This window comes from Symphalangus syndactylus, chromosome 1 (assembly GCF_028878055.3).
Source record: "Symphalangus syndactylus isolate Jambi chromosome 1, NHGRI_mSymSyn1-v2.1_pri, whole genome shotgun sequence".
Classification (NCBI taxonomy): domain Eukaryota; kingdom Metazoa; phylum Chordata; class Mammalia; order Primates; family Hylobatidae; genus Symphalangus; species Symphalangus syndactylus.
Window position 1 is genome coordinate 127,702,542 of NC_072423.2, and position 25,684 is coordinate 127,728,225.

Sequence of the window (25,684 nt, forward strand, 5' to 3'; positions counted from 1 at the left end):
TGCTTCTTTGGTGACTGGCAAAGTTTATTGACTTAGGTGGTGTCTACAAGGATATTTGTTTCATATATTTGTTTTGTGTAGTTCTCTGACTATATATTGTATTTTACAATAAGCTTTTTTTAAAAAAAAACGTATGGGTCAAAGAAGCAAAAGTGGTACATGATAAATATTTGAAACTGAATAAGAAAAACACTACAGTTCAAAATTTGTAGAATGCAACAGAAGTAGAGCTTTGAGTTAATTGTCTAAGGCTCAAAAAATAAGCAATTAAATGTCCAATTTATGAAGGTAGCTAAAGAAAACAGAATAAAACTCAAAGAAAAAATTTTTACAGAGATATGAATGGAAACTATTAAAATAGAAATGAAGAAACAATAGAAAAGAATAAAGCCAAAAGCTAGTTTTTGAAAAGACTAATGAAATAGGTAAACTTCTAGTGAGATTAATCAAGGAGGGAACACTTGAGCATAAACTAACAATATTAAGGAAGAAAGTAACATTACAACAGATACAGCAGAGTTTACAAAGAAAATAAAAAGACAGCTACCAAGAGTTTTACCAGTGTAAAACTCAAAGTGGACACACTCCTAGAAAAATAAAATTAGTAAAAGTGACTCAAGAAAAAACAGAAAAAAAGCTTGAAAAATACTATTCATTTCTAACAAATTAAAGTAATAATTAATTTCCCAAAAAGAAAATTCTAGCCTCACATAATTTTATAGTTCTAACAGACTTTCAAGGAACAATTAAACCAAGACAAATAGATGCTTTCAGAGAACAGAAAAACACGGGAATATTGCTCAACTCAATTCTTTGAGGCTTATATTAATTCAAAAATCAGATAAAGACAGTATGAGAAATAAATTTGTGGGCCCTGGTGACTCAAAAATACAGATGCCTTACCAAATATGTAGTATTGACACACAGAAAATACTAAATACTAGAAATAGACTCATAAATATATGACAGAGGTGATAGGGCATTTCTATGTAGAAATGGAAGGATCATTCAACAAACGAACCGGGAAAAATTGATAATCCATATGCAAAAGAAAACAAAAATGTATTTTTATCTTATATATAAACATACATACCAGAGTGATTAAAAACTGAAATATCAAAAACATAATTTTTAAGCTTTCAGAAGAAAATACATGTGACTATCTCTTTGTCTTCAGGGTAAAGAGGAAGTTCCTTAATAAAGCACAAAAAACGCTACGCATAAAAGAAAAGATTGATACATTTGACTTCACAAAAGGTATTCATTAAAAAATGCCTTAGAATGTGAAAAAAACAAGTTAGAAGATGGGATAAAGTATTTGTCAGCTTAACATTAATATCAGTACAAAGATTATACTGAGAATATAAAGAACTACAGATCAATAAGCCAATAACCCAATAGGCCAAAAACAAAAATACGTGTTTCACTGAAGAGGAAACATGTGTGACTAATAGACATATGAACAGATGCTCAACATTACTAGAATCCAGGGAAATTCAAAACAAAAGCACAATAAGGTGCCATTCTACACTTCTTTGGCAAAAATTAAGATATGTGACAACACTAAGTGTTGGAAAGTGATTCAGTTTGGCACTGAATCTCTTACCCACTCTTTGTATGAATATAAACTGGTAAGACCTCTTTGGAAAAATGATTTGATATTTCTTTACAAAGTTAAATATCAGTATAGCCTATAACCCTCAGAAATTCTACTTTCAGAGAAAATTGTGTACTTGTGCACCAGGAGACATCTACAAGGATGTCCAAAGCAGCACTGCTCTTACTGATAAAACACTGGAAACAACCAAAATACTCAGTAAAGGGGGAAAAAATAAAATTTTGGTACATTCACACAGTAGAATATTATACAGCAGTAAAAATGAATGAGCAACAGCCAATCAGAGCAACAAGAATCACGTTTCGTAACATAATTTTGAGTGAAAAACATTTCTAAGAATGTACCATATACTTTTTTTACAAAGTTAATAAACAAGCAAAAGTAAACATATTGTTTAGTCAAAATATATTTAAGATGAAAAGTTTTAAGAAGCAAGAAATCATAAATACAAAGTTGTTGATAATATTACCTTGATGGTGGGGAACGAGGAGGGGCAGCATTTATGTACATTCCTTATATTACGAAATGAATAAAAGAGGGCAATGCATGGATCAATGGTAAAATGTATCATTAACCAAGAATTATGAGTAATCCAATTCTGCATAACTGAAGTTTTTAAAATGCTGCAGTAATCATCCTGTATATATGCCTCAGTGTGCTTTTGCAAATATATGTTAGTAAATTTCTAGAAATGGAATTCGTGAATACATACATTTAGCATTTAAAAAATTTTTTCCAGTGGCCCTACAGAATGGCTGCTACAGTTTATATTCCCACCTAAAGTATCTCGTATCTCCTTGCCGAAACCTAATATTATCAAACTTTTGGGTAATATTGTTATTTTGATTTGTATTTAAATATGGGCCTTGTTGAGCATCTCTTTAAACATTTTTTTTTTTTTTTTCTTTTGAGACGGAGTCTCACTCTATCGCCCAGGCTGGAATGCAGTGGCGCAATCTCGGCTCACTGCAAGCTCTGCCTCCCGGGTTCACGCCATTTTCCTGCCTCAGCCTCTCCGAGCAGCTGGGACTACAGGTGCCCGCCACCACGCCCGGCTAATTTTTTGTATTTTTAGTAGAGACTGGGTTTCACCGTGGTCTCGATCTCCTGACCTCGTGATCCGCCCGCCTCGGCCTCCCAAAGTGCTGGGATTACAAGCGTGAGCCACCGCGCCCGGCCGAGCATCTCTTTATACACTTATTAGCCATTTGTATTTCTTCTTTTGTTTGTGGCCTCCTCAAACTGTATTTCTAATAAAATCAATCTACCTTATTCTTAATAATTTTGAGTTTTTTTCTCTGCATATTGAAGAATAATGCCCTTGCTTATAATGTGTATCTAATTATTTCATCCACCACTGTACTATTTATCTTTAGTATGGTATAATTTTACCATACTTCACTATTCATACAGTCAAATTCACCCATCTTTTCTGTGTACTGAATTCACAGTTTTTAAATGAATAGATCTCTAATATAATTTGCTAGGGATAAGGCTCTGAGGCAAAATGTATCTAGTTTCTATCCTTCCCATCAGAAGAGCTCTATTGGTGTTTCATGGCATCTCAATATAGATATAAAATCCAAAGTCATCCTCAGAGTTTTCATATACAAGCATAACCCCAACCTAGACTAAAGAAAATTTGCTTCTGCCAATTTGGACCTTGGTGCCAACCCTAAAATAGTACATAACAGTTTAGGGAGGTAATGAAAATGAGGGCTTTTAAGCTTCTGCATTTGATTTCAACATACATATTTATTCAGTCCCACATTGCCACACACAAGTCAAAAAACAACCACGAGAGCAAGCAAACCAACATAAAAAAAATCTTTGGCAAAGAGGGAAAATCTGCATAGATGCTTAAATTTGAAATTGCAGCATGTACCCTACCCCCAAAAGAGCATCTTACCTGTTAGGATGCCCTGGAATATATATAAGGCAGCAGGCATCACAGACAGCAGGAAATAGAGGCAGCAGTCCTTAAAAAAGTCCATGGAGTGCTGAAACCAGCCAGCAGGCAACAAGACCTACTCAATGACACCCATAACAGGAATGAGCCCTTTACTGCACTGCTTGCCAAGGACTATGATAAGCACTGGGCTATATCTTAATGATTGCAACAAAAACCATAATGATTTTCACTCATGGGATTGGCTTACAAATTTAAGAAAAGGAAAATTTGAAAATGATGTGCTAGTCATTTTATAATTTTCCCAAGCAAATTCAACTACTAAAACTGTCATATTATATGAAATTGTGTCTTTGATTTCATATTGCCCAGAATTATTAGGCTCAAATCCCTCATTTGGGGCAACTAAATCTTCCTTTATCAAGCCAATAAATTTTATCATGTATCCACACAAATTTAAAAAGGAAAGAAAATTACATCAATAATGGTAATTTAATTTTTTAAATGTGTCTAGTAATTTTCTTTCATTATTATTTATGACTAACTAGAGCTTTGTCTCCTCAGGATGTTTTAAGCTGTTTACTGCAGGTATCACTTGCTGTCTCCTATGAGGGGTTTTACATGTGCTTTTACTTCATCACTAACATCTGAAAGCAACCATAATAGGAATTAAAACTTAAAGTCAAATTACTATTAAAATTTATAATCTGAGTTTTAGGTCAATATTCAATTCACAGAAGACATTTTTTTTTCCTCAAAAAGTGAAGAGTTCCCTCCAAGAGACTCTTTTTTTATAATGCAAGGGAATTGCAGTTGTAAATCAGGTGTCACAACACCATACATGTGCTTAAGCAATTGTAACTGTCAGTTTAATATAAGATAGTAGTATGCGATTTCTATTGAGATTGAATTAGTCCAGTTTAATGAAATGAAGCATTAGGCCTTCACAGAGTTACTTAATAATGAGGTACTTTACAGAGATATTGTTAGCAGTAGCATATATTAAGATCCATATTAAGAGCTGGATTCATCAGTTGTTTGCATTAAAGCTGACTTCATTGTCAAATAGCATTTATTAAATATTTGGGCATCCAAAAATTGATATTAGTAACAATAAGAGCTAACATTTATTTAATACTTACATGGCAGGTACTCTAAGAACAACAACCCCATGAGGTAAGAACTATTACTATTCCCATTTTACAGATGGGCAAATTAAGGCCCAGAGAGTTAAGTAACTAAGGTCACACAACTAATAAATGAGAAGAGTTGAAATCTGAACCCAGAAAGTCTGATTCCAACAGTAATATGGACAATAATAATGTGAAAAAATATATGCAAGGATAATCCAACTCACTAACAGATAATGGTTGCAACAAATTAAGTACTTCCACTGTTATAAAAATTATGTGACTGACTCCCCAGGAGGAATAATACTAAAAGCTGTTTGTTGGGCTATGTGAGAGCAAAGGGTAGGGAAAAAACTTCAGTAGCCTTAATTTACGAGCAAGAGCTGGATTTAAAAAAGCAAAACTGTAAAAACTTGTTCAGTAACAAACTAAAAATGGGTAGTAGAGAAGGAATCTGTAAATAATATATATTCTTAAAACTATCAATAAAATCAGATGAAAAGAAAACAGATTTTTCTGAGTGGATTCAAAGTGATAACAGAGAGATGAAAAGCACATATTATTTCAGATTATGCTTGTTAATGGTTCCAAAGGGGAAGCTGAAGCTTCAGTTGATGTGATCAGTATTGGAAGCTAGTTGAGAATTAAAGATGACGGTAACAGAAGCAGTCAAAAGTGGCAGAAGAGAAAATGATCTGGACTGAAAGCAAGCAAGTCTGTCACAAAGTCAAAGAATTCACATGTATTGAGGAAGTAAGACTGAAGATGAATAGGAATTCAACAAGATTAGGAACAACAGACTACACTGTCCCAAAGAAGTCTACAATATGAAATAAAAATATAAGCCAAGGGTAGACAATGAAAACTGAGCAGAAAATAATAAAGATTTAAGCTTCATGAGGTGCGGGCTTTGTTACACCCAATGTTGTGGAATTAACTAATGATGAAGATGGATGCTTAGGAAATCTGGTTCAAACCCTTCTTCAAAATTTTTCTTAGAAAGGGTAGCTAGGAAAGGCCGGGCGCAGTGGCTTACACCTGTAATCCCAGCACTTTGGAAGACCAAGGCAGGCGGATCACAAGGTCAGGAGATTGAGACCACGGTGAAACCCCATCTCTACTAAAAATACAAAACAAAAAAAAAAAATTAGCCGGGCGTGGTGGCGGGCACCTGTAGTCTCAGCTACTCGGGAGGCTGAGGCAGGAGAACGGCGTGAACCTGGGAGCTGGAGCTTGCAGTGAGCCAAGACTGCGCCACTGCACTCCAGCCTGGGCAACAGAGCGAGACTCCGTCTCAAAAAAAAAAAAAAGAAAGCATAGCTAGGAAAAGGGGGAAAGCTACACAGAAAATGTAAAGTCTGAAGGTAAAATGATAGAAATGATTTAAAGGCCAACAAAAAATTCTTAAATTAAAATACATGGTTGGCTAGAGTTAATTTTGAGACTCACGAGTTGGAGAAGATCTGTAGTGGCAATATTTTAAATTCCCCTTACAGACTCTGAAATAAGAATACAAGTGGGAACATAAGTCTATGAAGAGACATTAACATTTGCTCTCAAATGGCAATTCTTTCTGAAAAGTGATCTATGTTTGAGCTTTATGGCATGATTCAAAAGCTATAAGTAGTGATGACAACCTCCAGAATTCCTAACAGCTGAGTCCATCACGGACCTTTAAAAGAACTGAAGTTTCCAAGACTGCAGTTTAGAAATCACACTACCATAGAAAGTGATATAATTCCTTTTTATTTTTTTGGTATCAACAGACAGAAACTGTTCCATGGCTGAGTAGAGTACAAAAACCAACTCTACCAGAAGGAAAAAAAACCATTCAGTTAGTAGCCTTGAGTCACAGCAGAAGTATGCATGAGAAGGGTGGAGTTTAATCACACCCTAGTGTTTAGTGACCAACACGGGCCTGCCTGAAGCTGCTTATGATTCCCCAGGGTAAGAATACCATATTTAGATTACAGCTTGATGCCCGTTCTAGAGAAATGTTCAGACCCAGACTGGAAGCACTGCATAATCCTAGGGGGCACCATCTACACTGTAGTCTATGTGGATGGCATCTGTGCAGTTGTATAGTGACAACCTGCCCACCATGACACAGCTGTATTGCTTCTAACAACTTACTGTGCTTGAGCAAAGCCTTTTGGGTTTATATGGCAAACACACATTTCTTTCTTGTCACCACTTTCTTACTTTAAACTTGTCAAAAATGCCAAAGAACATTCTCTCTTATCCAAATATTTGTTTTATTGGAAAATATAATTGATATTTTTCATACAATCCTGTCTCAGTTTTTTTAATCAACTGAGAAGGAGCTCATGACAACAGTGTCAAACAACACCTGATGACTAATGAAACACCCTCTGAAGTCCCTGAAATGTGATCACTACCACAAAGAAGCTAAGTCCTTACCCCATTTCTAACTGAAGGAAAAATGTCTAATAACCTGATGACAGCAAATGTGAGTAATCTGTGGCATCTACAAAGTGGTTCTGTGGTGAACTTGGGAAGAGATGAAAATAATTATTCCCAATATTTAAACAAAACTCAGAGTCATTCCCCAAATGTTAAAGTGAGATTTAGTACAGCCAGGGAATGGAGTCATCTGGTCAATCTCTTATTGTATATCAGCATTTCCCCCAAATTTTCTGTGGAATATTAAAAGGATTCCAGCCAGGCGCAGTGGCTCACGCCTGTAATCCCAGCACTTTGGGAGGCCGAGGCGGGCGGATTACCTGAGATCAGGAGTTTGAGATCAGCCTGGGCAACACAGTGAAACCCCGTCTCTACTAAAAATACAAAAATTAGCTGGGCGCGGTGACACATGCCTGTAATCCCAGCTACTCGGGAGGCTGAGGCAGGAGAATCGCTTGAACCTGGGAGGCAGAGGATGCAGTGAGCTGAGATCACACCATTGCACTCCAGCCTGGGCAACAAGAGTAAATATCCGTCTCACCAAAAAAATAAATAAATAAATTAATTAATTAAAAAAAAAAGGATTCCACTGTCAGTAAGTTTGAAATGGCACTATTACCCGACTTGTATCATCGCCATGCACACTAGCCTATCAAGGCCCTGTGAAGTCCTATAGGTTTTGTTAACCCTATAGGACTACAGTTTGTTTCCTATAGTTATTTGATCACAAAACCTGGTTTCTGTTGCTGTTGTTTTGTGGAGTATCAGTGATGAGAGAAACAGTTAGGGGAATGACAATCAAGGATTACCATGTATACACCTATTAATTCCTCATAAAGAATTAAAATATAACAACATCTAAAACAAAAATAAGCTTTTTTTTTTTTTGAGACAGAGTCTTACTCTGTCACCCAGGCTGGAGTGCAGTTAGCACAGTCTAGGCTCACTGCAACCTCTGCCTCCTAGCTTCAGATGATTCTCCTGCCTCAGCCTCCCAATTCTTATGCCTCAGCCTCCCCAGTAGCTGGGATTACAGGTGTGCACCACCACGCCTGGCTAATTGTTTTGTATTTTTAGTAGAGACAGGGTTTCACCACATTGGCCAGGCTGGTCTCGAATTCCCAGCCTCAAGTGATCTACCCACCTCGGCCTCCCAAAGTGCTCAGATTACAGACATGAGCTACCACTCCTAGCCTTAAAGTAAGATTTCTTTTGATGATTGCATAATACTAAAGAAAACTGAAGTGCCTCCAGGCTAACAAATGTTTGTTGATAGCTTTACTTAGTAAAAACAACAACCAAAATAACATTTACTGTATATTCAGTGATGCCAGAAATAAAAGACAAAAAGCCTATTTTATACTACTGTCACTTATACTTCTCATATGAATAAAAACATACCAATACTTGGGGTTGACAGCATTTTAAGTGCTAAGAACATCTCATAACTGTGCTTATTTTTTGTATTTATTTTAAAACTCATTTGTCTGAAAACATCAAAAACTTTATGACTTCAGGAGCTTACAACCTTGCAATAATCTCTCCTCATATTACTGACTTCATCACGATTATCTACTGAAAACAAAACAATGGCACCTACTGAAGATTATTACAATACTTACCACATTACAAAAAGAATCCAGACCAATGCTATGTACATACTTAGTACATTCTGGATTAGACCAAGTAAAATTTAACAACAAGCTGAACAGCATTCTATAAAACAAAAACAAAAAGTCAGTTAGGCTAATTCTGTCTGTTTTTCTATGCTATGGACTCACAGTGAGAAAGAAGATAGTCTTGGAACTTGATGACTAAATCAGATCTAAACTCTTCATCCAGAATTTATCTACACTTACCTTAACAGAAGTTCTTTGGGTAACTTTTTGTTAATAAGGCCTTCATCATTGTTTGAGAAAACCTGGAAAGAAAAAAAAAAGGAAATTGTGAAAATGTTCTTTAATCAATGTGGAAAAAAATTAATTGTTTTTATACTACTAGATCAGAACAGCCCCAATTACTGTCCTACAAATAGGGTGTTACTAATTTCATGCAGCCACCATATTCTAATATTGAGTAATATAAAATATTTTATGCCCTATCACTGTTTCATAAAAATGGCAATACATGGCCATTTGATACTACATTATACTGGAGGTTCTAGCCAAAGCAATTAGACAAAAGATAAAAAAAGACATCCAGATTGGAAAGGAAGAAGTAAAACAACCTCTATTTGCAGATGCCATGATCTTGCATATAGAAAATTCTAAAAATGCACAAAAATCAATTAGAACTAATCAAGGAGTTCAGCAAGGCTGCAGGATACAACATGTAAATATACAATATAGTTATATAAAAATAAACTGTATTTCCACATAGTAGCAATGAACATCCTGAAAATAAACTTCAGAAAACAATCCTATTTACAACAGCATCAAAATGAACAAAATACTTAGGAATAAACTTAACAAAGGAAGAATAAGACTTCCATATTGAAAACTTATACATTGTTGAGAAAAATTAAAGAAGGCTTAAATAAATCAAAAGATGTCCATGTTCGTGAACTAAAAGACTTACTAGTGTTATGTTAGCAACGCTTCCTAATCTATAGATTTAATGCAATCTTTCTCAAAATTACAGCTGTCTTTTTTACAGAAATTGAAAGGCTGATCAAAAAATTCATATGAAAATGCAAGGGACCCAGAATAACTGAAATCATCTTAAAAAAAAAAAAAAAAGTTGAAGGACACAAACTTCCAGATTTTGAAATTTACTACAAAGCTACAGCAATTAAAACAATGTGTTCACTGGCATAAGGGTAGACATATAGATCAATGGAACAGAACAGATAATCTAAAATAAAATTATAAAATTGGCTAAAATAAAGAGAATCCAGAAATAAACTCTTAAATTTATGAGCACTGATTTAAATGGAGAAAGAAGTCTTTTCAAGAAATGGTACCGGTACAACTAGATATATACAAGCAAAACAATGAATTTGGACCCCCTATCTCACTTCATATAAAAAAAATTCAAAATGGCTCAGGGACTTAAATAAATATAAGAGCTAAAATTATAACCCTTAGAAGAAAACATAAGCATAAATCTTGGTGGCCTTGGATTATGCAATGGTTTCTTAGATATGACATTGAAAGCATGAACATCCAAAAAAAATTGATAAACCGGACTTCATCAAAATAAAAGACCTGGCTGGGTGTGGCAGCTCATGCCTGTAATCCCAGCACTTGGAGAGGCCAAGGCAGGTGGACAGCTTGAGGTTGGGAGTTCAAGAGCAGCCTGGCCAACATGGTGAAACCCCGTCTCTACTAAAAGTACAAAAATTAGCAGGGCATGATGGTGCATGCCTGTAGGCCCAGTTACTCAGGAGGCTGAGGTGGGAGAATAGCTTGAACCTGGGAGGCGGAGGCTGCAGTAAGCCAAGATCGTGCCACTGCACTCCAGCCTGGGTTACAGAGCAAGACCCTGTCTCAGAAACACAAACAAACAAAAGACCTTTGTACTTCAAAGGGCACCATCAAGAAAGTGTAGGAAAAAAACCCGCAAGATTGGAGAAAATATCTGCAAATCACAGATCTGACCAGGCACTTGTATGCAAACTACAAAGAACTTCTGAAACTCAATAAAAGACAACCCAATTTTAAAATGGGCAAAAGATTTGAATAGACATTTCTGCAAAGAAGATATGCAAATGGCCAATACATACATGAAAAGATGTTCAACGTAAGGGTAAGTCAAGGGTAAGTCAAAACACAGTGAGATACATCATACCCATAGGATGGCTAAAATAAAAAACATACTAATAAGTAATGGTGAGCATGTGGAGAAACTGGAACTTTCATACACTGCTGGTGGGAATGTAAAATGGTATAGCCACTTTGGAAAACAATCTGGCAGTTCCTCAAAGGTTAAAAAGAGTTACCATATGACCCAGCAACTCCACTTGTAAGTCAATACTAAAGAGAAATGAAATATACGCCCATACAAAAACTTGTCCATGAATGTTCATACCAGCATTACTCTTAATAGCCAAATAGTGGAAGCAATTACAAAATGTCCATCAGCTGATGAAGGGATAAACAAAATGTGGTATTCCAAAATGTGGAATATTAGTCAGCAACAAAAAGGAATTAAGTAATGATACATGTTACAACAGGAATGAGTCTTGAAAATATGCTACTGAAAGCAGACAAAAAAGGGTACATATTGTATGTTTCGATTTACATTAAATGTCCAGAAAAGGCAAATCCATGGAGACAGAAAATAGACTAGTAGTTGCCTAGGGCTGGAAAGTGACTGCAAATGTATATGAGGTTTCTTTTGAAGGATGAAAAAATTCTTGAATTAGACAGTTGTAATAGTCACACAACTTGGTGAATATACTAAATCCCACTGAATTGTACTTTTTAAGTGAGCAAAATTTATAGTATATGATGAATATCTCAATTTTTAAAACCTGGATTAAAAAAACAATCCATCGAAACAAACTGCAGAAGTGGAAACAGTGCCATAAATAGTACCTTACATTTATTTTCAAAGTAGTGTCAATGACGAATCTTTGTGTTGGATATATGAGACTAATATTTAGTAAGTGCCTCCTGCATTCCAAGTTCCAGTAAGCACGATGTTAGATTAAATAGCTAAATTATCTAATATATTTCTAGTTCCTTGAAGTGCAAAGTTACTGACTGGACTTTTTTTTTTTTTTTTGGAAACAGGGTCTCTATCAGTCAGACTGGAGTGCAGTGGCATGATCACAGCTCAGTGTAGTCTCAACCTCCCTGGCTCGAGCAATCCTCCCACCTCAGCTTCCCAAGTAGCTGGGACTACAGGTACGTGCCACCACACCCAGCTAATTCTTAAAACGATTTTTTTGTAGAGAGAGGACCTCCCTGTGTTGCCCAGGCTGGTCTTGAACTCCTGGGCTCAACTGATCCTTCTGCCTCGGTCCCCAAAAGTGCTGGGATTATAGGTGTGAGGCACTGTGTGCCTGGCCTTTCTTCTTTTTAATGTAAGCATTTACATTTATAAAGTTCCAAGTACTGCTTTCATTGCATCCCATATGATATATTTTCATTTCTATTCATCTCAAAGTATTTTTTTTATTATACTTTAGGTTTTAGGGTACATGTGCACAATGTGCAGGTTTGTTACATATGTATCCATGTGCCATGTTGTTTTGCTGTACCCATTAACTCATCATTCAGCATTAGGTATATCTCCTAATGCTGTCCCTCCCCCCTCCCCCCACCCCACAACAGTCCCCGGAGTGTGATGTTCCCTTTCCTGTGTCCATGTGTTCTCATTGTTCAATTCCCACCTATGAGTGAGAACATGCAGTGTCTGGTTTTTTGTCCTTGCGATAGTTTACTGAGAATGATGTTTTCCAGTTTCATCCATGTTCCTACAAAGGACATGAACTCATCATTTTTTATGGCTGCATAGTATTCCATGGTGTATATGTGCCACATTTTCTTAATCCAGTCTATCGTTGTTGGACATTTGGGTTGGTTCCAACTCTTTGCTATTGTGAATAGTGCCGCAATAAACATACGTGTGTATGCGTCTTTATAGCAGCATGATTTATAGTCCTTTGGGTATATACCCAGTAATGGGACATCTCAAAGTATTTTTAAATAGCCATTATTTCTTTCACCTATTGATTAATAATGTGTTAATTTGGGGCCAGGCACAGTGGCTCATGCCTGTAACTCAAGCACTTTGGGAGGCCAAGGCAAGAGGATCACGTAAGACCAGGAGTTCAAGGCTAGCCTGGGCAACATAGTGAGACCCGACTCTATAAAAAATTTTAAAAATCAGCAGGGCATGGTGGCATGTCCCTATAATCCCAGCTATCCAGGAGGCTAACGCAGGAGGATAGCTTGAGCCTAGCAGATTGAGCCTGCAGTGAGCTATGATCACGCTACTGCACTCCAGCCTAGGCAACAGATCCTAGTAATTGTCAGAGAAAGGAATCCCTTCTTCAGTGGGAAATGAGACTAGGAAACCTCTAAGGATCAAATCTAATTTCCCAAAAGAGTCTTATAAATCCAAGATCTTCCACTTACACCTTTGTAAACCTTGGGCATGTCATTTAACTTTTCTATGCCATAGTTTCTTCTTCCTCAAAATGGGGATATTAATGGAACCTGCCACTTTTCTATGCCATAGTTTCCTCTTCAGCAAAATAGGGATAGTAATAGAACCTGCCACAAGGGCTGTTGTGAATGAAATGAGTTCATAAACGTAAAGTGCCTAGGACAGTCTTGGCGTATAGTAAGTGCTTAACAAATAGTAGCTATGATGACAGCTGTGAAGTCTCCAATTACTATCATAAAGCCACTTCTCAGCTAGGTGCAGTGGCTCACACCTGTAATCCCAGCACTTTGGAGGGCCAAGGTGGGAGGACTGCTTGAGGCCAGGAGTCCAAGACCAGCCTGGTCAACATAGACAGACCTCCGTCTCTAAAATAGAAACAAGAAGAAAAAATTCTCCCTGCATTTCTGTCACTTTGCTGCATATATTTGTGGCTCTGTTGTTTGGTGCGTATGTGCTTATAATTGTTATGGTTCCTGTAGGACTTCACCTTTCATCAACATATAATCACCTTTGTCTCATGTAACAATTTTTATTATAACGTAGTCTATTTTGTCTGATATTAGTATAGCCAACCCAGCTCACTTTTAACCTGTCTTTTGATCTAACAAGGGTCTCTTGTAGACAACATAAAATTGGATCATGTGGGAAGTTTTTTGCTTGTTTTTTTGTTTTTCTCCATTCTGCCAGTGTCTACATTTTAGTTAGTAAATTTAATCCTTTTGTACTTATAGTAATTACTAATAAGGAGGGACTAACATCTGCCATTTTGCTGTTTTTTAAATTCTGTAGCAATGTGTACTGCTTCATAAATGCCAAGGATCAAGTTGGTTGATAGTGGTGTTCAAATTTTTTATATCCTTACTGACTTTTTTTTTCTCCACAAGTTCTGTCAATTAGTGATAGAGGTGTTATATTCAACTATGATTGCGGTTTTGCCTCTTTCTCTATTCGATTTTGTCAATTTTTGTTTCATGTATTTTGAAGCTTTGTTGTGAGGTATATACAAGTTTGTTTGTTTGAGACAGAGGCTTGCTCTGTCACCCAGGCTGGAGTGCAGTGGCATGATCTTGGCTCACTGCAACCTCTGCCTCCCAGGCTCAATGATCCTCCCACCTCAGCCTCCTAAGAAGCTGGGATTACAGTGTGCACCACCACACCCAGTTAATTTTTGTATTTTTAGTAGAGATGGGGTTTCACCATGTTTGCCATGCTGGTCTCGAACTCCTGAGTTCAAGTGATCCACCTGCCTCGGCCTTCCAAAGTGCTGTGATTACAAGCATGAGCCACTGTGCTTGGCCTGTTATGTATTTTTAATAAATTGATTATTATAAATGATCCTTTTTTCTAGAAATGATCCTTGTTTTAAAGTCTACTTTGTTAATATAGCAACATCAACTTTCTTATGCTTTTTGAATGGTAAATCTTTTTCACCGTTTTTCAATCTGTGTTTTATATTTAGAGTGATTCATAAAGACAGCACATAGTTGGACCATGCTACTTTATCCAGCCTGACAATTTCAAACTTTTAACTGGAGATGATGGTCTTTACATTTAATGTAATTATTGATATGACTGATTTTAAGTCTGCCATCTTTATATTTATTTTCCATTTGCTTCTCCTTTGTTCCTCTATTCTGCTTTCCTGACTTTTTCGTAATGTGATATTTATTCTGTTTCCTTCACTGATCTTACAGCTATACCTCTCTGTATTTTTTTTCAATGTTTGCTTTAGTGATTACAGAGTGCATCTTTAACTTATCACAGTCTAACTTCATTTGACTTCCCCTGCTTGTTGTGCACTTACTGTTGGATAGCTTACTTCTACTTCTACTATATACCAAATAATATGTTATTATTTCCACTTTAAATAGTCCATATTTTTAAAATAAATGTATGTATTAAAGAAAGATATTTTAAAAGGTCCCTTATATTCATCCATATATTTACCCTTCCTGGTGTAATTCATTCCTTCAGATCTGAACTTCCTTTATTATAACTTCCCTTCAAGTTAACTTCTTTTAACATTGCTTGTAATATAGGTCTGATGTAGACAAATTGTTTTTGCTTCCATCAAAAATATCTTTATTTCTCCTTCACTTTTGAATATTGAATTCCAGTTTAGCAGATTTGCTTAAAAAAAAATACAGCACTTTAAAAAAGTTATTCCAGGCTAGGCACAGTAGCTCACGCCTGTAATTCCAATACTTTGTGAGGTAAGTCAGGAGGATCACTTAGCTCAGGAGTTTGAGACCAGCCTGGGTAACACAGTAAGACGCTGTCTCTACAGAAAATTTAAAAAATTAGTCGGGCATGGTGGCATGCACCTGTAGTTCCAGCTATTCAGGAGGCTAAGGTGGGAGAATTCCTTGAGCCCAGGACATTAAGGCTATAGTGAGCTATATTCACACCACTGCATTCCAGACTGAGCAACAGAGAGGGTCTCAAAAACAAAAAAATTATTTCATTGTCCTCTGACCTGCATTGTTTCTGACAAGGTGTCAATTATTCATATTACTGTTCACCTTTATATAATTTCTTCTTTTCTACCTCCTTTTAAGATTTCCTTTATAAAAATTTTTGATTTTCAGAAAGTTGAATCTGATGTACCTCAATTTAGACTTCTGTCCCTGCTCTTCCTCCACTCCTTCTTGAACTCTAGTTACAGGTATGCTAGACAATTTTGTATTGTCCCACAGATCTTGAATGCTGATTTTTATTGATCTGTCCCTAATTTTACTGGTGCTTTCTTCTGCTGTGTGCAGTCTGCTATTAAGCCTATCAAATGAATTCATGTCTAATATATTTTTCATTTCTAGCATTTCCACTTGGAGAAATAGTTTACATCTTTATCTTTCACACTTTACATCTTTCTGCTGAAATTTTCTCTGTTTATCCATGTTGTTCAACATCTGGGCCATCACTGAGACTGTTTCTGTTGCCTCTTTCTTCCCCTGACCATGGATCACATTTTCTTGTTTCTTTGTATATCTCATAATTTATTTCATGCCAGATACTGTGTATAAAAGAACATTAATTTATCTCCATAAAGGGAAGTTCCTTCTTCAATCAAGTTGCTGGGAAACTGGGAGTGGAGGCTCAATCCTTTTAATCTATAGTTGAGCTGGGTTTGAGATTGTAGTGTTAGTTCATAATTGGCTTATAATAATTTCAGGGTGAAATCAGAACTTTACCTTCAGGAGAAGCTAAAATCTGAGCACTGTTGAAGCTTCACAGATCTCTGAGCTTCATAACCTATGCGAGGTTTCTGAACTGTGAGATATCTTCCCTCCTCTCTGCCCTCCCCTCACATTCCAGCTTTCAGCTAGGGTGATGTCCTTGGTCTCCAGTAGCACCTTCTGCTTTCTGTGCCTTGAGGAGATCTCTCTTTGCTCTGTTACCCTGACTATGCCTTCTCAAAGGCTGACTTGTCCTCAGTAAAAGCCTAGATAATCATAAAGAGATTTCTTAGCTGTCTTGCCATGCCCCCAGCCCGTTGCAGGCCCAGCCTTAGACTTCATAAACCCCCTGGTGCACTACAGGGATTTCTATTAACTCTCCTGCCCTGCCCCCAGCCTTCAGCAGAATCCACCCACCTTAGCAGGATCCTTCTTAGCTCTCTTTCCCTTGCCCCAGCATCTGAACTCCTATTCCAATGTACTAATTGAAGGCCCATGGGAAAAGTTGGCAGGTAGGTGTAGTCCTGTACTGTAGCTGGAACTCCTCAGGATTCCAAATTGTCACTCCAGCCTATGTGCAGTCAGTAACTGTTGACTTCTCTTTAACTGTCTATTGCAAATTCTTCCTATTGCTGTTCCACCATAGATGAAAGTATCTATGTATCTCTCTCTCTCTCTTTTTTTTTCTCTTGAGAAGGCTAACTCATTACTTTCCAGATTTTTGTTTCTTTAGATTTTTTTGTGTCAACTCTGACAGGTTTTTTAAAATTATGATTTTGTACCTTCTCTGACTTTTCTCACTACCAGAGTGGGAGCAATAATGTCAACTGTTGCAACTTTCAACATCGTAACAAGAAAATAGAAGTCCTTATTATCCTTTTTGATGGAAGAAAAACAGACTTGGAGAAAATAAATGACTTGACCGAGGTTCAGAGCTAAGAAACAAAAAAGCTAGAATTTGAACTTACATCTCATGACTACAACTCCAGGGCTCTTTATGCTGCACAACAGGTAGTATAGGCTGTTTGACTCTAGGAAAGTCATTTAACCTCTCAGTATTTAGTATTACTAGCTTGTAAAAGGAAACGATTGTACTAGATAAACTCAAAGTCTCTTCCAACTCTAACACTCCAAGAGTCAATGAAGTCCAATTCCTGTTTCTTCATCCCTACTCCAAACTTTCTCCTTCCATGGTCTTCATCTCAGCAAATGGCAGTTCCTTCTTCCTCTTGCTCAGGCTCAAATCATCAAAATCATTTATATTCCATAACCAATCCATCAGCTAATCCTATGGATTACTGCAACAAAAAAGCCATAGTCACCCTGCTTTGTCCCTTCTCCCCTAATTTTACTCCAGAATGGTTCTCTTATAAAATATAAGTCATATATGCCACTCCTCTACATAAACCCCACCAATCCCTTCCCCTTCCATCGCAGGAAAAGTCAAAATCCTTTACGCAGGTTAAAAGTCCTACATGATTTGACTCCCTTAACTACTTTGATCTTACTTCCTACCACACTCCCCTCTCTTACTACACTCCAGCCCCACTGGTTTTCTTGCTGTTCATCCAACACACCAGGCATGTTCTTGCCTCGGCACCTTTGACTAGTGCCCTCTCCTGACACAGTCTTTCGTCAGGCATTCCCATGGCATATCCTCTGCTCAAATGTCACCTTATCAGAGAGGACTTCCCTTCTATTCTACATTAAAAGCAACACCTCCCTTCCCTCATTCACTCTCCAACCCTGCCCTAGAATTCTTTCTATCCTACCCAGCTTTATTTTTCTCCAAAGTACTTTTCACCACCTTATCTATTTATTATCTGTCTCCCTGCCACTAGAATATAAGTTCAATGAGAGGAGAGCCATCCTCGGTTCACACACTACTGGATATCCACTGACTAGAACAGTCACTAGCACACAGTAGCACACAATAAATATGTATTGGACAGAAACCCAAAGAACAAAAAAAATCAATGGAAAGACACAGTTGTAGAGGCAGCACTGAGAACTGGGAAATCTGAGTTTGAACCTTGATTCTGACTCTATTAAAAACTTCCCAATAAATGTCCTGTTCTGTCTCCTTAGACTTCCCTGCTCCATCCCTGTCTCTCTCATGGCCACCCTAGTGCTGGAAGAGGAAGTGGCTGATATAGACACTACACAGGATAGCAGTGAGATTCAAAGTGAGGTAGAGAAAACAGCAATAAAAGTGTAGCCAACCCATAGCTGTGCATATCTAAGCTTTGGTTGTCTGAACCGGAAAACCAAAAAAAAAAACAGTAAATCCTTCACGATGTCATTAGACAACATGACAACAGCTTGTCATAAAATTTAAAAGAGCCTGCTGACTCAGCTAAGACATTAAGACTCTTAATCTTGGTGTAATTAGTACATTTGTGCCAGGCACTGGGCACAATCTTTAGTTTGGCAAGAAGCCATAATGTAATGGTTAAGAGCCCAGGCTTTGGAAACAGACTGGTTGAGTTCAAATCCTGGCTGTGCCACTCACTAACTATATGACCTTGGGCAAACTGCCTACTCAATTTAGCCCTATTAAATGGGAATAATGTCAAACTCAGGCTGGGTGCAGTGGCTCACACCTGTAATCCCAGCACTTTGGGCGGATGAAGTGGGAGGACTGTTTGAGCCCAAGAGTTCGAAGTTACAGTGAGCTGAGCCACTGCAATCCAGCCTGGGTGACAGAGCGAGCCCCTGTCTCCAAAAAAATAAATAAATAAATAAGTAAAATAAAATAACAAATGTCAATTTCTTAGGGACATTGGAAGAACTGAGTAAAATAAATGTGATCAGCCCAGAACTGGATACAGAGAATGGGTTCTATAAAAGAAAGCTATTGTTACAATTACTAAAAATTGCTCCCTACCCCACAATAGTGCAGACAAAAGGGAGATCAATATTGTCAAGAGAAGGAAAATTAATAGAGAAATCTCTACTTTCCTTGATCTATTAACACAGATCTCATATAAATTCTCTTAACTATGTCATATAATGACAAAAAGACCAAAACTGTAAACCTTGAGTTAAAAAAAATCACTTTAGGGTGGGAGGTTCCAAGATGGCGGAATAGAAACAGCTCCAGTCTATAGCTCCCAGCATGAGTGACGCAGAAGATGGGTGATTTCTGCATTTCCAACTGAGGTACCAGGTTCATCTCACTGGGGCTTGTCAGACAGTGGGTGCAGCCCATGGTGCAGGGCGGGGCATTGCTTCACCTGGGAAGTGCAAGGGGTCTGGGAGTTCCCTCTCCTAGCCAAGGGAAGCCATGACAGACGGTACCTGGAAAATCAGGACACTCCCACTCTAATACTGTGCTTTTCCAAAGGTCTTAGCAAACGGCACACCAGGAGATTATATCCCGGCCCTGGCTCGGAGGGTCCCACACCCATGGAGCCTCGTTCATTGCCAACACAGCAGTCTGAGATTGAACTGCAAGGCAGCAGAGAAGCTGGGGGAGGGGCGCCCACCATTGCTGAGGCTTGAGTAAGTAAACAAAGCAGCCAGGAAGCTCGAACTGGGTGGAGCCCACTGCAGCTCAAGGAGGCCTGCCTGCCTCTGTAGACTCTACCTCTGGGGGCAGGGCATAGCTGAACAAAAGGCAGCAGAAACTTCTGCAGACTTAAAAGTCCCTGTCTGATAGCTTTGATGAGAGTAGTGGTTCTCTGAGCACGGAGTTTGAGATCTGAGAACGGACAGACTGCCTCCTCAAGTGGGTCCCTGACCCCTGAGTAGTCTAACTGGGAAACATCTCCCAGTAGGGGCCGACTGACACCTCATACAGCCAGGTGCCCATCTGAGATGAAGTTTACAGAGGAAGGATCAGGCAGCAACATTTGCCGTTCTGCAATATTTGCTGTTCTGATGCCTCCGCTGGTGATCCCCAGGCAAACAGGGTCTGGAGTGGACCTCCTGCAAACTCCAACAGACCTGCAGCTGAAGGTCCTGACTGTTAGAAGTAAAACTAACAAACAGAAAGGACATCCACAGCAAAATCCCATCTGTACATCACCATCACCAAAGACCAAAGGTAGATAAAACCACAAAGATGGGGAGAAACCAGAGCAGAAAAGCTGAAAATTCTAAAAATCAGAGCACCTCTTCTCCTCCAAAGGAACGCAGCTCCTTGCCAGCAACAGAACAAAGCTGGATGGAGAATGACTTTGAGAGAAGAAGGCTTCAGATGATTGGTAATAACAAACTTCTCCAAGTTAAAGGAGGATGTTCGAACACATCGCAAAGACGCTAAAAACCTTGAAAAAAGATTAGACGAATGGCAAACTAGAATAAACAGTGTAGAGAAGACCTTAAATGACCTGATGGAGCTGAAAACCACGGCACGAGAACTACGTGATGCATGCACAAGCTTCAGTAGCCGATTTGATCAAGTGGAAGAAAGGGTATCAGTGATGGAAGATCAAATGAATGAAATGAAGCGAGAAGAGAAGTTTAGAGAAAAAAGAACAAAAAGAAATTAATAAAGCCTCCAAGAAATATGGGACTATGTGAAAAGACCAAATCTACGTCTGATTGGTGTACCTGAAAGTGACGGGGAGAATGGAACCAAGGTGGAAAACACTCTGCAGGATATTATCCAGGAGAACATCCCCAACCTAGCAAGGCAGGCCAACATTCAAATTCAGGAAATACAGAGAACGCCACAAAGATAATCCTTGAGAAGAGCAACTCCAAGACACTAATTGTCAGATTCACCAAAGTTGAAATGAAGGAAAAAATGTTAAGGGCAGCCAGAGAGAAAGGTCAAGTTACCCACAAAGGGAAGCCCATCAGACTAACAGCTGATTTCTTGGAGGAAACTCTACAAGCCAGAAGAGAGTGGGGGCCAATATTCAACATTCTTAAAAGAATTTTCAACACAGAATTTCATATCCAGCCAAACTAAGCTTCATAAGTGAAGGAGAAATAAAATCCTTTACAGACAAACAAATGCTGAGAGACTTTGTCACCACCAGGCCTGCCTTACAAGAGCTCCTGAAGGAAGTGCTAAACATGGAAAGGAACAACCAGTACCAGCCACTGCAAAAACATGCCAAATTGTAAAGACTGTCAATGCTAGGAAGAAACTGCATCAACTAACGAGCAAAATAACCAGCTAACATCATAATGACAGGATCAAATTCACACATAACAATATTAACCTTAAATGTAAATGGGCTAAATGCTCCAATTAAAAGACACAGACTGGCAAACTGGATAAAGAGTCAAACCCATCAGTGTGCTGTATTCAGGAGACCCATCTCACATGCAGAGACACACATAGGCTCAAAATAAAGGGATGGAGGAAGATCTACCAAGCAAATGGAAAACAAAAAAAGCAGAGTTTGCAATTCTATCTCTGATAAAACAGACTTTAAACCAACAAAGACACTTTGGGAGGCCGAGGCGGGCGGATCACGAGGTCAGGAGATCGAGACCATGGTGAAACCCCGTCTCTACTAAAAATACAAAAAATTAGCCGGGCGTGGTGGCGGGCGCCTGTAGTCCCAGCTACTCGGAGAGGCTGAGGCAGGAGAATGGCGTGAGCCCGGGAGGCGGAGCTTGCAGTGAGCCGAGATCGCGCCACTGCACTCCAGCCTGGGCGACAGAGCGAGACTCTGTCTCAAAAAAAAAAAAAAAAAAAAAAAAAAAACCAACAAAGATCAAAAGAGACAAAGAAGGCGACTACATAATGGTAAAGGGATCAATTCAACAAGAAGAGCTAACTATCCTAAATATATATGCATCCAATACAGGAGCACCCAGATGAATAAAGCAAGCCCTTAGAGACCTACAAAGAGACTTAGACTCCCACACAATAATAATGGGAGACTTTAACACTCCACTGTCAACATTAGACAGATCAATGAGACAGAAAGTTAACAAGAATATCCAGGAATTGAACTCAGCTCTGCACCAAGCAGACCTAATAGACATCTACAGAACTCTCCACCCCAAATCAACAGAATATGCATTCTTCTCAGCAACATCTTGCACTTATTCCAAAATTGACCACATAGTTGGAAGTAAAGCACTCCTCAGCAAATGTAAAAGAACAGAAATTATAACAAACTGTCTCCCTGACCACAGTGCAATCAAACTAGAACTCAGGATTAAGAAACTCACTCAAAACTGCTCTACATGGAAACTGAACAACCTGCTCGTGAATGAATACTGGGTAAATAACAAAATGAAGGCAGAAATAAAGATGTTCCTTGAAACCAATGAGAGCAAAGACACAACATACCAGAATCTCTGGGACACATTTAAAGCAGTGTGTAGAGGGAAATTTATAGCACTAAATGCCCACAAGAGAAAGCAGGAAAGATCTAAAATTGACACCCTAACATCACAATTAAAAGAACTAGAGAAGCAAGAGCAAACACATTCAAAAGCTAGCAGAAGGCAAGAAATAACTAAGATCAGAGCAGAACTAAAGGAGATAGAGACACAAAAAACCCTTCAAAAAAATCAAAGAATCCAGGAGCCGGTTTTTTGAAAAGATCAACAAAATTGATAGACTGCTAGCAAGACTAATAAAGAAGAAAAGAGAGAAGAATCAAATAGACGCAATAAAAAATCATAAACGGGATATCACCACCGATCCCACAGAAATACAATCTACCATCAGAGAATACTACAAACACCTCTACGCAAATAAACTAGAAATTCTAGAAGAAATGGATAACTTCCTGGACACATACACCCTCCTAAGACTAAACCAGGAGGAAGCTGAATCCCTAAATAGACCAATAACAGGCTCTGAAATTGAGGCAATAATTAATAGCCTACCAACCAAAAAAAGTCCAGGACCAGATGGATTCACAGCCGAATTCTACCAGAGGTACAAAGAGGAGCTGGTACCATTCCTTCTGAAACTATTCCAATCGATAGAAAAAGAGGGAATCCTCCCTAAGTCATTTTATGAGGCCAACATCATCCTGATACCAAAGCCTGGCAGAGACAACAAAAAAAGAGAATTTTAGACCAATATCCCTGATGAACATCAATGTGAAAATCCTCAATAAAATACTGGCAAACCGAATCCAGCAGCACATCAAAAAGCTTATCCACCACGATTGAGTGGGTTTCATCCCTGGGATGCAAGGCTGGTTCAACATACACAAATCGATAAACATAATCCATCATATAAACAGAACCAAAGACAAAAACCACATGATTATCTCAATAGATGCAGAAAAGGCCTTTGACAAAATTCAACAGCCCTTCTTGCTAAAAACTCTCAATAAACTACGTAATGATGGAACGTATCTCAAAATAATAAGAGCTATCTATGACAAACCCACAGCCAATATCATACTGAATGGGCAAAAACTGGAAGCATTCCCTTTGGAAACTAGCACAAGACAGGGATGCCCTCTCTCACCACTCCTATTCAACATACTGTTGGAAGTTCTGGCCAGGGCAATCAGGCAGGAGAAAGAAATAAAGGGTATTCAATTAGGAAAAGAGGAAGTCACATTGTCCCTGTTTGCAGACGACATCATTATATATTTAGAAAACCCCATCGTCTCAGCCCAAAATCTGCTTAAGCTGATAAGCCACTTCAGCAAAGTCTCAGGATACAAAATCAATGTGCAAAAATCACAAGCATTCCTATACACCAATAACAGACAGAGAGCCAAATCATGAGTGAACTCCCATTCACAATTGTTTCAAAGAGAATAAAATACCTAGGAATCCAACTTACAAGGGATGTGAAGGACCTCTTCAAGGAGAACTACAAACCACTGCTCAATGAAATAAAAGAGGACACAAACAAATGGAAGAACATTCCATGTTCATGGATAGGAAGAATCAATATCGTGAAAATGGCCATACTGCCCAAGGTAATTTATAGATTCAATGCCATCCCCATCAAGCTACCAATGACTTTCTTCACAGAATTGGAAAAAACTACTTTAAAGTTTATATGGAACCAAAAAAGAACCTGCATTGCCAAGACAATCCTAAGCCAAAAGAACAAAGCTGGAGGCATAACACTACCTGACTTCAAACTATACTACAAGGCTACAGTAACCAAAACAGCATGGTACTGGTACCAAAACAGAGATATAGACCAATGGAAGAGAACAGAGCCCTCAGAAATAATACCACACATCTACAAACATCTGATCTTTGACAAACCTGACAAAAACAGAAATGGGGAAAGGATTCCCTATCTAATAAATGGTGCTGGGAAAACTGGCTAGCCATAGGTAGAAAGCTGAAACTGGATCCCTTCCTTATACCTTATACAAAAATTAATTCAAGATGGATTAAAGACTTAAATGTAAGACCTAAAACCATAAAAACCCTAGAAGAAAACCTAGGCAATACCACTCAAGACATAGGCATGGGCAAGGACTTCATGACTAAAACACCAAAAGCAATGGCAACAAAAGCCAAAATTGACAAATGGGATCTAATTAAACTAAAGAGCTTCTGCACAGCAAAAGAAGCTATCATCAGAGTGAACAGGCAACCTACAGAATGGGAGAACATTTTTGCAATCCACCCACCTGACAAAGGGCTAATATCCAGAATCTACAAGGAACTTAAACAAATTTACAAGAAAAAAAATCATACAATCCCATCAACAAGTGGGCAAAGGATATGAACAGACACTTCTCAAAAGAAGACATTTATGCAGCCAACAGACACATGAAAAAATGCTCATCATCACTGGCCATCAGAGAAATGCAAATCAAAACCACGATAACATACCATCTCACACCAGTTAGAATAGTGATCATTAAAAAGTCAGGAAACAACAGGTGCTGGAGAGGATGTGGAGAAACAGGAACACTTTTACACTGTTGGTGGGACTGTAAACTAGTTCAACCATTGTGGAAGACAGTGCGGCAATTCCTCAAGGATCTAGAACTAGAAATACCATTTGACCCAGCAATCCCATTACTGGGTATATACCCAAAGGATTATAAATCATGCTGCTATAAAGACACATGCACACGTATGTTTATTGCGGCACTATTCACAATAGCAAAGACTTGGAACCAACCCAATTGTCCATCAATGATAGACTGGATTAAGAAAATGTGGCACATATACACCATGGAATACTATGCAGCCATAAAAAAGGATGAGTTCATGTCCTTTGCAAGGACATGGATGAAGCTGGAAACCATCATTCTGAGCAAACTATCACAAGGACAGAAAACCAAACACCACATGTTCTCACTCACAGGTGGGAATTGAACAATGAGAATACTTGGACACAGGGTGGGGAACATCACACACCGGGGCCTGCTGAGGGGTAGGGGGAGGGGGGACG

The 25,684-nt window shown here is 38.3% G+C and overlaps 1 protein-coding gene across 1 annotated transcript in view; it reads right to left on the minus strand.

Annotated features, from left to right (window-relative positions):
- The window catches only part of FBXL2 (F-box and leucine rich repeat protein 2), a 105,942-nt gene that overhangs the window by 76,508 nt on the left and 3,750 nt on the right, over positions 1–25,684 (minus strand). The window contains 1 exon segment of the mRNA XM_063612653.1: positions 8,941–9,002. Coding sequence (XP_063468723.1) covers positions 8,941–9,002 — 62 coding nt within the window.